General features: G+C 40.3%; 1 protein-coding gene across 1 annotated transcript in view; it reads right to left on the bottom strand.

The window, feature by feature from the left end:
- The window catches only part of LOC118576013 (ATP-binding cassette sub-family A member 3-like), a 100,936-nt gene extending 86,619 nt beyond the window's left edge, over positions 1-14,317 (bottom strand). The window contains exons 1-4 of the mRNA XM_036176407.1: positions 14,258-14,317; positions 13,630-13,894; positions 11,496-11,623; positions 8,975-9,125 (exon numbers count right to left, since the gene is read on the bottom strand). Of these exons, the coding sequence (XP_036032300.1) occupies positions 8,975-9,125; positions 11,496-11,623; positions 13,630-13,894; positions 14,258-14,317 (604 nt within the window). The remainder of the gene's footprint in view (positions 1-8,974; positions 9,126-11,495; positions 11,624-13,629; positions 13,895-14,257) is intronic.
- Between the last annotated feature and the right edge of the window lie 406 nt (positions 14,318-14,723).

Raw genomic sequence — 14,723 nt, 5'->3', positions numbered from 1 at the left:
AACTCTTCTTTGAAAGTCTGATAGAATTCTGCATTAAAACCATCATGCCCACCTGGGTGGTGGTGGCACATGCCTTTAATCCCAGCACTCAGGAGGCAGAGGCAGAGGCAGAGGAAGATGGATCTCTGAGTTAGAGGCCATCCTGGTCTACAGAGCGAGTTATAGGACAGCCGGAGCTACACAGAGAAACCCTGTGTGTGTGTGTGTGTGGGGGGAGAGAGAGAGAGAGAGAGAGAGAGAATGAGAGAGAGGAAAAGATAAAAATAAAATAAAATGAGAAAAACCATCAAGCCCTGGGCTTTTTTTAGTTGAGAGAATTTTAATGACTTTCTATTTCACTAGGTTGTGGTGATATTGTGTTCCCCAAAATATTGTGCATCCTAATAAACTTAACTGGGGTCAGAGAACAGAACAGCCACTAGACAAATATAGAGGCCAGGAAATGTTACACACACCTTTAATCCTAGCATTCCAGAGGCAGAGCTCTGTCTGGATCTCTGTGAGTTCAAAGCCACACTAGAAGCAGCTAGGCATGGTAACAAGAATCTTTAATCCCAGGAAATGATGGCAGAAAGCAGAAAGGTGAGGACCAGGAACTAGAGCCTGGTTAAGCTTTTAGGCTCTTGAGAAACAGTTCACCTGAGATTCATTCTGGATAATGACTGAGAAGCTTCCAGGCTGAGGAAACAAGATCAGCTGAGGGACTGGCCAGGTGAGGAAGCTGTGGCTTGTTCTGCTTCTCTGGTCTTCCAGCATTCACCCCAATACCTGGCTCCAGGTTTGTTTTTATTAATAAGACCTTCTAACAATTTGTGCTACACCAAGTAATTATAAGTATGTGAAGTTGTTTATTTGACCTTGATTTGACTTTGGTAAGTGATACCTATTAAGAAAATTATCCATTTTTAAAAATTTTCCAATTTGGTGGAGGACAAGTTTTTAAAGTATGTTCTTATGAGTCTTTGGTTTTCCTCAGTATCTGTTGTTATATCTCCCTTTTTGTTTCTGATTTTATTAATTTAGATACTCTCTCTTCCTATTTTAGTTAGTTTGGATAAGGGTTGGTCCATCTTGTTGATTTTCTTAAAGAACCAACTCTTTGTTATGTTAATTCTTTTAAAAAAAACTTATTATTATGTGTTTTAATTTTATACATCAGTTCCCCTGTCCTCCCCCCTCCCACCCCCCCCCCCACCTTCCCCCAAGCGCCTCCCCTCCATTCCCATGTCCTCCAGGACCAAGACACCCCTGGGGATTCATTTAAACCTGGTGGATTCAGTACAGGAAGGTCCTGTCCCCTCCTTCCAGGCTGAGCATGTGTCCCTGTGTAAGCCCAAGGTTCCAAACAGCCAGCTCAAGCACTAAGGACAGGTCCTGGTCCCACAGCCTGGATGCCTCCCAAACAGATCAAGCTGTTCAATTGTCTCACTTATCCGGAGGGCCTGATCTAGCTGGGGGCTCCATAGCTATTGGTTCATAATTCATGTTCTTTCTTTCGATTGGCTATTTGTCCCTGTGCTTTTTGCAATCTTGGATTCAACAATTCACGCTCTTGCAGTCCCTCCTCTTTCTCCACAGTTGGACACCTGGAGCTCCACCTGGGGCCTGGCTGAGGATCTCTGCATCCACTTCCATCAGTTATTGGACGAGAGTTCCAGCACGACAGTTAAGGTGTTTAGCCATCTGATCACCAGACTAGGTCAGATCAGGCTTTCTCTCGACCATTGCCAGCAGTCTACAGAGGATGTATCATTGTGGATTTCTGGGGACTTCTCGAGCACTCTGCCTATTCCTGTACTCATGTGGTCTTCATTTATCATGGTCTGTTATTCCTCATTCTCCCTTTCTGTACTTGATCCAGCTGGGATCTCCTGCTCCCCTAAGCTTTCTTTCCCTCAAATCTTGCCCTTCATTACTCCCACTGTCATCCAGGTTGTTCATGTAGATCTCATCCATTTCTCTGTCATTGGGTGATCCCTGGGTCTTTCCTAGGGTCCCGTTTTCTAGGTAGCCTCCCTGGAGTTGTGTAGCAGTCTAGTCATCTTTGTTTTACATCTAATATCTAATATCCGCCTATGAGTGAGTACATACCATGTTTGTCCTTCTGAGTCTGGGTTACCTCACTCAGGATGATTTTTTCTAGATCCATCCATTTGCGTGCAAACCTCATGATGTCATTGTTTTTCTCTGCTGAGTAGTACTCCATTGTGTATATGTACTGTATTTTCTTTATCCATTCTTCAGTTGAAGGGCATCTAGGTTGTTTCCAGGTTCTGGCTATTACAAACAATGCTGATATGAACATAGCTGAGCAAATGCCCTTGTGGTATGATTGAGCATTCCTTGGGTATGTGCCCAAGAGTGCTATAGCTGGGTCTTGGGGGAGATGGATTCCCAATTTTCTAAGGAAGCGCCATATTGATTTCCAAAGTGGCTATACACGCTTGCATTCCCACCAGCAGTGGAAGAGAGTTCCCCTTGCTCCACATCCTCTCCAGCATAAGCTGTCTTCTGTGCTTTTGATCTTAGCCATTCTGACAGGTGTAAGGTGGTATCTCAGAGTCATTTTGATTTGCATTTCCCAGATAATTAGGGATGTTGAGCAATTCCTTAAATGTCTTTCAGCCATTTGAACTTCCTCTGTGGAGAATTCTCTGTTGAGTTCTATAGCCCATTTCTTAATTGGACTGTTGGGCATTTTGATGTCTAATTTCTTGAGTTCTTTATATATTCTGGATATCAGCCCTCTGTCAGATGTGGGGTTGGTGAAGACCTTTTCCCATTCTGTAGGCTGTCACTTTGTCTTGTTGACCGTGTCCTTTGCTCTACAAAAGCTTCTCAGTTTCAACAGGTCCCATTGATTGATTGTTTATCTCAGTGTCTGTGCTACTGGTGTTATATTTATAAAGTGATCTCTGGTGCCAATGCATTCAAGAGTACTTCCTACTTTCTCTTCTATCAAGTTCAGAGCAACTGGATTTATGTTGAGGTCTTTGATCCACTTGGATTTAAGTTTTGTGCACAGTGACAGATATGGATCTATTTGCAGCCTTCTACACATTGACATCCAGTTATGCCAGCACCATTTCTTGAAGAGGCTTTCTCTTTTCCATTGTACATTTTTGGCTTTTTTGTCAAAAATTATATGTTCGTAGGTGTGCGGGTTAATGTCAGGGTTTTCAATTCGATTCCATTGGTTCACATGTTGGTTTTTATGCCAGTACCAAGCTGTTTTTGTTATGGTAGCTCTATAGTAGAGCTTGAGGTCAGGGATCATGATGCCTCCAGAGGATGTTTTATTGCACAGGATTCTTTTGGCTATCCTGGGTTTTTTGTTTTTCCATAGAAAGTTGAATATTATTCTTTCCAGGTCTGTGAAGAATTGTGTTGGTACTTTGATGGGGAATGCATTGAAGCTGTAGATTGCTTTTGGTAAGATCGCCATTTTTACTATGTTAATCCTGCCTATCCATGAGCATGGGAGATCTTTCCATTTTCTGACATCTTCTTCAATTTCTTTTTTCAGGGACTTAAAGTTCTTGTCATATAGGTCCTTCACATGCTTAGTTAGAGTAACCCCAAGGTATTTTATATCATTTGTGGCTATTGTAAAGGGTGATGTATCTCTGATTTCCTTCTCAGCCTGTTTGTCTACTGTATATAGGAGGGCTACTGATTTTTTTTTTTGAGTTGATCTTGTATCCTGCTATGAGGCTGAAAGTTTTTATTAGCTGTATCAGTTCCTTGGTTGAATTTTGGGGTCAGTCATGTATACTATCATGTCATCTGCAAATAGGGAAAGCTTGAATTCTTCCTTTCCAATTTACATCCCCTTAATCTCCTTATGTTGTGTTATAGCTCTGGCTAGAACTTCAAGTATTATATTGAATAAGTATGGGGAGAGGGGACAGCCTTGCCTTGTTCCTGAGTTTAGTGGTATTGCTTTGAGTTCTCTCCATTTAATTTGATGTTGGCTGTTGGCTTGCTATAGATTGCCTTTATTATGTTTAGGTATGTTCCCTGTATTCCTGATCGCTCCAAGACCTTTATCATGAAGGGGTGTTGGATTTTGTCAAATGCCTTTTTGCATCTTGTGAGATGATCATATGGTTTTTTTCTTTGAGTTTGTTTATATGGTGTATTACATTGACGGACTTTCGTATGTTGAACCATCCTTGCATCCCTGGGATGAAGCCTACTTGATCATGGTGGATAACTGTTTTGATGTGTTCTTGGAGTCTGTTTGCCAGAATTTTATTGAATATTTTTGCATCAATGTTCATGAGGGAGATTTGTCTGTAGTTCTCTTTCTTTGTTGCATCTTTGTTTGGTTTGGGAATCAGGGTAATTGTAATCTCATAGAAGGAGTTTGGTAATATTCCTTCTGCTTCTATTGTGTGGAACAATTTAAAGAGTATTGGTATTAAGTCTTCTTTGAAGATCTGGTAGAATTCTGCAGTGAAACCATCAGGTCCAGGGCTTTTTTTGGTTGGGAGACTTTTAATGACTAATTCTATTTCTATTTCCTTAGGGGTTATTGGACTATTTAAATGGTTTCTCTGGTCTTGATTTAGCTTAGGTATGTGGTACCTATCCAGAAAATTATCCATTTCTTTTAGATTTTCCAGTTTTGTGGAGTAGACGTTTTTGAAGTATGACCTGATGATTCTCTGGATTTCCTCATTGTTGTTATGTCCCCCCTTTCATTTCTGATTTTGTTAATTTGGATGCTCTCTCTCTGTCTTTTGGTTAGTGTGGATAAGGGCTTGTCTATCTTGTTGATCTTCTCAAAGAACCAACTCTTTGTTTCATTAATCCTTTGTATTGTTCTCTTTATTTCTATTTTATTGATTTCAGCTCTCAATTTGGTAATTTCCTGGCATCTGTTCTTCCTGGGAGACTTTGCTTCTTCCTGTTCAAGGGCTTTCAGTTGTGCTGTCAAGTCACCAGTGTGAGATTTCTCCAGCTTCTTTGTATGTGCATTCAGTGCTATGAATTTCCCTCTTAGCACTGCTTTCATAGTGTCCCATAAGTTTGGGTATGTGGTGTATTCATTTTCATTGACCTCTAGGAAGTCTTTAATTTCTTTCTTGATTTCTTCCTTAACCCATTGGTGATTCAGTTGAGCATTGTTCAGTTTCCACGAGGTTGTAGGATTTCTGTAGTTTTTTTTTTTGTTGTTGTTGTTGAAATCTAACTTTAAACCATGGTGGTCTGATAGAACAGAGGAGGTTATCCCAATTGTTTTTGTATCTGTTGAGATTTGCTTTGTGGCCAAGTATGTGGTCGATTTTAGAGAAGGTTCCATGGGGTGCTGAGAAGAAGGTATATTCTTTTTTGTTTGGGTGGAATGTTCTGTAGATATCGATTAAGTCCATTTGAGCCATAACATCAGTTAAGACCATTATGTCTCTGTTAAGTTTCGATTTGGCCCATCTGTCCAGAGGTGAAAGTGGGGTGTTGAAGTCTCCCACTATTAATGTGTGGGGTTTTATATGTGATTTAAGCTTTAGTAATGTTTCTTTTACATATGTGGGTGCCCTTGTGTTTGAGGCATAAATGTTCAGAATTGAGACTTCATCTTGGTGGATCTTTCCTGCAATGAGTATGTGATGTCCTTCATCTGTAGTGGATAGCCATCCCAGCATTGGCCTGGAAGTTCCAACCCCCTTTGAGGCTTCGGTAATGGTCACGCCCACAAGGCAGGGTGGAGGAGGAAGCGGAAGACCAAGGATCAAGAGGAGGCGAGGAGGTCTCTCTTGGTTCCGGGACCCTAGACGCTGGAGGTAGACCGAGCAGAGTTCTCCAGAGAACACCACCGGACTGTGCTATACCTTTGCCAGACCCTGCAACCTACCCCTTCATTTGTAAGTTACCCCACAAAATAAACCTCCCTTTTAACTACGTGGAGTGGCCTTAATAATTTCACCAATATTCATCATCTCTTTTGATTGATTTTAGTTTGAAGTCTATTTTGCTGGATATTAGGATGGCTACACCAGCTTGCTTCTTAAGACCATTTGATTGGAAAGTCTCTTCCCAGACTTTTATTCTTAGGAGGTATCTGTCTTTGAATTTGAGGTGTGTTTCTTGTATGCAGCAGAAAGATGGGTCCTGTTTTCATATCCATTCTGTCAGTCTGTGTCTTTTTATAGGTGAATTAAGTCCATTGATATTAAGGGATATTAATGACCAGTGATTGTTCGTTCCTGTTGTTATTTTTATTTTTTGGTGGTAGTGTGTGTGTACTTCTCTTCTTTGGGGTTTACTGCTGTGGTGTTATCTATTGCCTGTGTTTTCATGGGTGTATCTGCCTTCCTTAGGTTGGAATTTTCCTTTTAGTGCTTTCTGTAGGGCTGGGTTTGTGGATAAGTATTGTTTAAATCTGGTTTTGTCTTGGAAGGTCTTGTTCACTCCTTCTATGATGATTGAAAGTTTTGTTGGGTATATTAGTCTAGGCTGGCATCCATGGTCTCTTAGTGTCTGCATTATATCTGTCCAGGTCCTTCTGGCTTTCAAAGTCTCCATCGAGAATTCGGGTCTTATTCTGATGGGTTTGCCTTTATAAATCCCTTGGCCTTTTTCCTTTGCTGCCCTTAATATTCTTTCTTTATTCTGTACATTTAGTTGTTTAATTATTATGTGGCGAGGGGACTTTTTTGGGGGGGGTCTAGTCTGTTTGGTGTTCTATAGGCTTCTTGTATCTTCATAGGCATTTCCTTCTTTAAGTTGGGAAAGTTTTCTTCTATGATCTTGTTAAATATATTTTCTGTGCCTTTGAGTTGGTATTCTTCTCCTTCCTCTATCCCTATTATTCGTAGGTTTGGTCTTTTCATGGTGTCCCAAATTTCTTGGACATTTTGAGTCATGACTTTGTTGGTTTTAGTGTTTTCTTTGACTGGTGAATCTATTTCTTCTACTGTATCTTCAACACCAGAGTTCCTCTCTTCCATCTCTTGCATTCTGTTGGTTATACTTGCCTCTGAAGTTCCTGTTTGTTTACTCAGATTTTCTATTTCCAACATTCCTTCTGCTAGTGTCTTCTTCATTTTTTCTATTTCCCTCTTCAGGTCTTGGATTGTCTCCCTTGCTTTTTCATGATTTTCATTCAAGGATTTATTGTTTTCTTCTGCTTTAATTGTCCTTTCCTCTAGTTTTTTATAGCGTTCTTCCCAGTTTTTGTTTGTCTGTTCCTCTACTTTGTTTTTGATTTCTTCTATATAAGGCTCTAGCCTCTTCATGATGTTACTTATAAGGTTGTTTTCTTCTTCTTCTTCCATTCTGTGATGTTCAGGTCTAGCTGTTGGAGAAGGGCTAGGTTCTGGTGATGCTGTATTGCTCTTTATTTTGTTGTATGTACTTCTGCCTTGAGGTCTGCCCATCTCCTCTTGTGTTCATTCTTGGTCTTATCAGTGTAGTTGGTCCAGAGAGAGCTGACAGATTTAGGGAGCCTCTCTCTGGTCCAGATGGAAGCTCTGGGCCAGATGGGATCGCTGGTCCAGATGAGAGTGCTGGCCAGATAGGAGCTGGGGGGCTGGACTCTGAGTCTTGGGAAGTCCCTGATGTCTCCTTATTTTGTCCAGATGGGAGTTCCAGGGCTGGTCTCTGATTCTCAGGAAGTGGCTGGGGTCTCTGGCAGATGGGTGTTTGGGCAGGGTGTGGAGACTGCAGTGTCTGCCTGCAGTCTTGGAAAAGGGTAGCCTTCCCGAAGGGCCTGCCAATTGGCAGGAAACTGGGGCCAAGTTGGTCAGGTCCTCCTGGGATGGCCTGTGTCCAGCGGTGTGACCCAGGGGCAGTTGCCTCTCTCATGTTAATTCTTTGTATTATTCTATTTGTTTCTATTCTATTGACTTCTGCCCTCAATTTGATTATTTCTTGCCATCTACTCCTTTAGGGCATGATTTCTTCTTTATGTTCTAGAGCTTTTAGATGAGCTGTTAAGTTGCTAGCATGAGATCTCTCCAGTTTTTTGTTTTGTTTTGTTTTTGTTTGTTTGTTTGTTTGTTTTTTAAATGTGGGCACTTATTTCTGTGATTTCCTCTTCTGCTTTCATTATGTCCCATAAATGGATATGATGTACATTTATTTTCATTCAACTCTAGGAATTCCTTAATTTCTTTATTTATGTCTTGACTCATTTTTCATTTAGTAGAGAGTTATTTAGTTTCTGTGAATTTGTTAGCTTTCTGTTGTTTCCTTTGTTGATTTCCATCTTTAATTCTTGGTGGTCTGATAGGATGCAGGGAATTATTTGCTTTTATCTGTTGAGATTTGCTTTGTATCTGAGTATGTGATCAATTTTCGAGGAAGTTTCATGAGGTTCAGAGAAAGTATATTCTCTTGTGTTTGGGTAAAACGTTTTAAAAATACCTGTTAGGTCCATTTGGTTTATAATGTCTATTAGCTTCAGCATTTCTCTGTTTGGTTTCTGTCTGGATGACCTGTCTATTGGTTAGAGTGGGGCATTGAAGTCTCCCACTCTCCATGTGTGAGGGTCAAAATGTGATTTAAGGTATAGTAGTGTTTCATTTATGAACTTAAATGTGCTTATGTTTGGGGCATGGATGTTAAGAATTGAAATGTCATCTTGGTAGATTTTTCCTTTGATGAATATGTAATGTCCTTCCCAATCTTTTCTGAAGTTTATTTTGTTAGATATTAAAATGGCCACACCAGCTTGCCTCTATCTGTCTGTCTGTCTATCTATCTATCTATCTAAAACAATAATAATCAGAGAAAATGAAGATATCAGTTTGAGAGTGGGGCCAATGGGAGGGGTTGGAGGGACCTTACCTGAAAGGGGTGGGAGGGAGAAAAGAAACAGGGGAAAGTGATGCAATTCTATTTTAATTTAAAATGTATTGAAATTAATTGATTGATTAAACACTTTTCACCACAGGACTGAAGAAACATGAATCTGCCCCTCTTACAATGCAATGAGATAATAAGATAAATAGGTTAAACATATGCTCACCAGGACTGCCTCCGTCTTCATCAAATAGGTTTCTGGGTCCCTCAAGATGACCAGGCGGAAAGAGAAAGTTTGTAAACCAGCTGTGCTCTTGAAAATATGCATTAGCATTCATGTTCTTTTTAATATTACTAAAACGCAGGTGATATTTTACCTAGGAGGAGCAATAGAAACAAATTTTATATATATATGCAGAGAGAGAGCAATAAAAGAAAAACATGGCAAGAATCAGAAACAAATGACATAGTGTATCAGGAATATGAAATTCTGAGGGTATATAGGTGAGTATCTGCGTAAGTTCTGGACTTCAGAAAGTGACAGCAAACCTGTCATGTGGCACATCACGTGTGAGATATTTTGAAGTATTAATAACAGTTAGATTTTTGCTGTGGGTTTGTAGTAATCAAGTGCAGCAGGAACTCATGAATATTAAGAATGCATTTCCCTAGGAGGACGTCTGACATGCATACCGAAATGAGATATTCCAAAAAGGAATATAAATTTATATTCCCTTTATGTTAGCCAACTATTCCTAAAGACAAATCTCCTCCTTTCCTAAAAGTGGTTGAGGAGGACAGAGAAGGAAGGAGTTAAGATAGAAATGAGGGAAGTTGCATAATCCCTGAAAGAAAAGATTACTAATCTTAGAGAGCTGAGTAAACTTCAGGGTACATTATGTTAGGCCAAAAACCCTTTCTGAGACAAACAAATAGATAATTTTAAGAATCAGACCAGAGAAACTGGTTACATTAGCAGGGACAGGCAGGTGTGAGTAATTAACCAGATGTTGAAGTTTCAATACAAACATTTGAGGGATTACTTAACATTCAAGGACAGTTGCTGCTTCTTGGAGAGCTCATGTCCTAGTCAATGATATATTTACTAATGTGAAGTTCAAATTTGGTGATCATGATACATTTAGAATACTTTGGGAGGGCGGAAGAGGCAAGAAGCTGTGGGGTCAGGGGACAATGTGGAGCCCAGCAGAGGAAGGCAAGCAGGTAGACAGGACCGGGGAGACTGAGATGGAGGCCAACAGGGGAGTTTTGAAGCTATGCTGGAAACATTTCTATACACTGATGGGCCTACATCAGCTCTCAAGGAGACAATAACTTGAGGGGGGGGGGTGACATGCAGAAGCACCAAAGGGACAAAACAGAATGAAGAGAAAACAATGACTCACTGCGGGCCCCACTTTACCTCCCGTTGACAGCTGCTTGTACCCTGAGTGCAGAATTTGGGCTCTTTACACATCTACATTCTATGCTCTGTTCGTTTCCTCCAGTATCAGGGATGTTAAATTCAAAGCATTGTCTACATCTCTCCTTTTTGGGTGCAGTTATCAGAATCATCCCCAGTGTTGTAAATGTCCTGATTCGGTGTGGCTTGGTGAATACATGTTGTAGTGGTTCGAAAGAAAATGGCCCCCAAAGGAGTGACACTATTAGGAGGTGTGGCTTTGTTGGAGTAGGTGTGGCCTTGTTGGAAGAAGTGTGTCACTGTGGAGGTGGGCTTTGAGGTCTCACATGTATATTCAAGATTCTGTCCAGTGTGACAGTTCACTTCTTGTTGCCTGCAAGATGTAGAATTCTCAGCTACCTTTCCGGCACTATGTCTGCCTGCATGCTGCCATACTCCCAGCTGCCATGCTCCCTGCTATGATGATAGTTTAGATAGACTAAACCTCTAAAACTGTAAGCTGTCACCTCAATTAAATGTTTCCCTTTGCCATGGTTATGGAGTCTCCTCATAGCACTAGGATCCCTAACTAAGACACATGTGTTCTCAACTACCATTTAGTTCCTTGAGGAATAGGATCCGTCCTTGACGATGCCAAAAGTTCTTAGAACTTCTGTCTTGAAATTCCATTTGAATATTCACTTATTATTCTGCATCTACCTGTGATCTTTACCCAATGGAAGGGGGGCAGTCTTCATATTTGTGAAGATGCACTCACTTTGTCATAGCAAGCTTTTTGACCCAGGAAACATGTGCTTACTCCAGCAGCATCAGCAGGGTACATGCTGCTACCACCTTGGACGCAGCAGCAGAAGTAATATCCTTACCTGTCTGTATTTCCCAAGACCCCAGTTTGTGGAGAAGGCCTGGTAGGCAGTAAATACAATCCCTTCCTACTTAGCACAGTAATAGACACTGGAATTAGTTAGAATCGGACCTAAATCCATGCTGTGGTCAAGGGGCAAGGTAGTCTCTTAATTTTTAAGTGCATATGTGTGATTCATTAACTCCGGAAACCAGAGTACAGCTATGAGGCCTCTCTTTTAAAAACTTTTAAATTATGTATACTTGTATGTTTATGTTTAATTATGTATACTTGTATGTGTATATGCACATGGGTATGTCAGAAGTCTTGGAGCTGGAGTTACAGGTGGTTATAAACTGCCCAGTGTGAGTGTTAAGAACTAAACTCAGGTCCTCCAGAAAAGCAGTACACTTTGTATTCTTTTCCACTGAGCCACCTCTCCAGCCCCCAGCCATAGACGTCTGTGGAGAACTTTCTCACCTTCTTTGGCAGGGGGTCATTACTGTTTGTGAAGCTGTGGTCGAACACAATGGCAGCCAGAACATTTTTAGAGTTGGCACTTGACCTCATGTAGTCTTCAAAATCACTTTCTGAAGAAAACCCCGTAACTGTAGAGAGAAGAACAGTCTAGAAAGGCGGAGTGAATGACAGCGCTTCCTACCTGAAGATAGGAGCCATGAACACTTGTGAGGTAAGCTGGCTGACCAAAGTCTCCCAGTGCTGTGAAAGTTCCAGTGTGAGAAGAAATTAGGGGAAAGGTGTCATGCTATGGTTCCATAATATTTTAATCTCTGAACTAAAAATATACATGATTTTAATATTTGAGGTGAGTATATTTCAATAATTGAGATTTTCAATCAATGAATTGAACTTTGAAATTCAACCTGATTGACCTTAGAAAATGTGTAATTTATATTTTCCTAAGTCAAAAATGTAGTCATTCAGCATACAGTACATTTGTGCACAGTCCATTGTATACCCTAAAGATTTCCCTAGAATTGAATGGTTGATGTAAACAGAACATCAAACAGCTGCTGCAGTGAAAACCATGTGCCATGTAGTGTTACTCCTCAGACTGCAATAGCTTTATTGGTGTGATTTTTCCTCCAACAAATCCCTGATTCCCCAAGACATGCAATACAAGCTCCATTGTTGACTCTATTGATGGTGCTGGCTGGCATTCTCACCAGAGAAAACACCTCAAAACACACTCTCCTCCACACTTGTCCCCTGTACTTCCAGGAGTCACTGTTTCTGTATCTCACCAGAACTATCATGAAGCCAGTTCCCTCAGCTAATTTTCTCCATTCATTTCTGAAAGCAAATCCATGAACAAAAAACCAGTCCATTCTAAAGAATTCTCCATCATCTTAGCCCATATTTTCTATCTAGTAAACTTAGGAAACCTTGCTTGAGTTTACCCTTTGAAAGGCCTACATTTAAGTGAGTATGGTGGCTGAGTATTCATTTATGTTTGCATAAAAAAGAGTCACTCCTGCGCTGTTTGGAAAACAAAGGTATAGCCAGCCATGCTCTAAGAAAGAAGGAAGGTTGAGGTTACAGATTTAGGAGCCGACCCTGGTTCTGATGTTCCTGAGGCAGAGGAGTTGGACTGTATACTATTTAAAGAGGGGACAGTACTAGAGGGAAGTCCACACAATTTCTAATAGTGTTTGCCTTCATGAGAAATGGGAGAAATTGGTCTGAGAGTGTGAAGGTAAGTGAGGAAGTGGAAATTTAAAATAATTCTACATAGCTCCTCTAAACCAATACGCGGTGATCTGGACATGCTTTGAGTATGTAGCTCCATTGTCATTGTCACACCTTGGAGGAGGTAGAAGCTTGAAGAGGTGCATGTGAAAGTAATTAAGTCATTGGAGGGGCTGCTCTGGGGAAGGGTTAAGGAAGCTTTTGCAGGACCCAGGTTAGCTCCTGTGTGAGAGGGTGGTTAGAAAAGAGCTGGCCTGGACCTGCTTTGTATATCTTGTAGCCTCCTGTCTCTCCATGTGATCTTCTCTGTCAAAAGTGCTTCTATCACAATGCCATCAATTACAGTGTGATATAGCCAAGATGGTCCCCAGGTGGGGACACCAATCTTGTTCTTTTTGCCTCCAAAACTATGTGTTAAATAAACTTCTTTTCTTTATATGCCACCTGCCTCGGGTACTTTTTTATACTTAAATAAAATGGACTCAGATATAATCTTCTATGGATTGTGCAATAATGTTTTAAATAATTGACCACAAATTTAGAATAAAGACGTATTTATCCTGTATGTACCTGCTGCACACAGCAATACTCCTGATGCTATTCTTGCCCAGAGTTTAAAAGATCATTCAGAAACAATGAGGACTTGGCATCACAGAGCAGGATAATAACTTGGAAAACATCAATTGATCATCTAATGCTAAAATATTACTTTGGTTTTTTTGGGGTGTTATAGAAAAAAATTTATATGAACTTAACTTCAAGTTTAACCAGCTTTATAATAGTATACTTAGAAAGTTGACCCTTGGTTATAAGGATATCCTGTAGTATTTTGTGTGGAAGATAATTGCCCACTTAAATTTTTTCTAAAATAAATAATATGCATTTATGAAAATCTTAAACTAACCTTTCATATGGAAGTTTAAATCCCTTTTCACATTTTCAATAATATTCTGTACCATGATGCTGTTGGAAGGCACATAAGCCAATTCCCATGGATGAGAAGAAGAGGTGAAAACTTGAATGGAGGAAGAAACATTACTGATTGGTTGAACAGGATAATGGAAAGATTCCATCTTCTTTACAGCAAGAAGTTTGCGGGCTACCAAAAGTACAACACTGAATATAAACATCAGGATTATTTCGAAAACCAAAGCTCCAAACTTCCGCCTCTAAAAAAAAAAAAAAAAATGAAAGAACAATACCATTAGTTTTTCCAAGAGGCAATGATTGAACAAATGGCAATTTGTATGTATTAAGTTAATAAGATACTTCATTCAGATTACATAGGTGACCAATAGGTCAGGCTTCACTCTGGGAGAGACAAAATTTCATAGACTGTCATTGTTCTCTCTCCCATGTAACATTCTGCTATGACCTCACTCTGTGTAGAGTCTATGTTTGGAATAGATAGCCCCAGCCCTGGAACAGAGAAGAGTAAAACTGTGTAAATTAAAAGGCAGTGACTGCAATGTGAGAATCACCCTTTACTATCTCTGAGCTGTTGCAACAATACTATGCAGAGTTCAACTTACCTTTAAAGTAAAGTTCTTCCACAGAAGAATTAAAAGCTTTTGGGACTCCAGTGAAGCCATTCTTCTGAACTGAGTGGGAGTTCAACTCTGGAGGAAGAAAAGATGTTTTTTAGAGAAAAGAAAATTAAGATTATCTGAATCTTCAGATATGTGTGTTTCATTTGGAACACCCATTACAGGTCAGGAAATCTGGGGAGAGGGAAGGGGAGGAGCTTCAACAGGCAAGAGAGACAACTCGATGGTATAAAGACTTAAAGGGGGGGGTAATGGATTAGGAAGTGTTAAATTTGGGTAGAGGATGGGAGGGCAAGGTAAAGGAGGTAATATAGGGAGAGATAAATAACTCCAAAGACCTTTAGGAAATTCATATGAAAACCTACCTACTACTTTAGAAGCGCGCGCACACACACACACACACACACACACACACACACACACACACACAGAGAGAGAGAGAGAGAGAGAG

The sequence above is a fragment of the Onychomys torridus genome, chromosome 1, assembly GCF_903995425.1.
Source record: "Onychomys torridus chromosome 1, mOncTor1.1, whole genome shotgun sequence".
Taxonomy (NCBI): domain Eukaryota; kingdom Metazoa; phylum Chordata; class Mammalia; order Rodentia; family Cricetidae; genus Onychomys; species Onychomys torridus.
The sequence above is the reverse complement of the archived record's forward strand: the minus strand, read 5'-3'. Positions and strand labels throughout refer to the sequence as shown.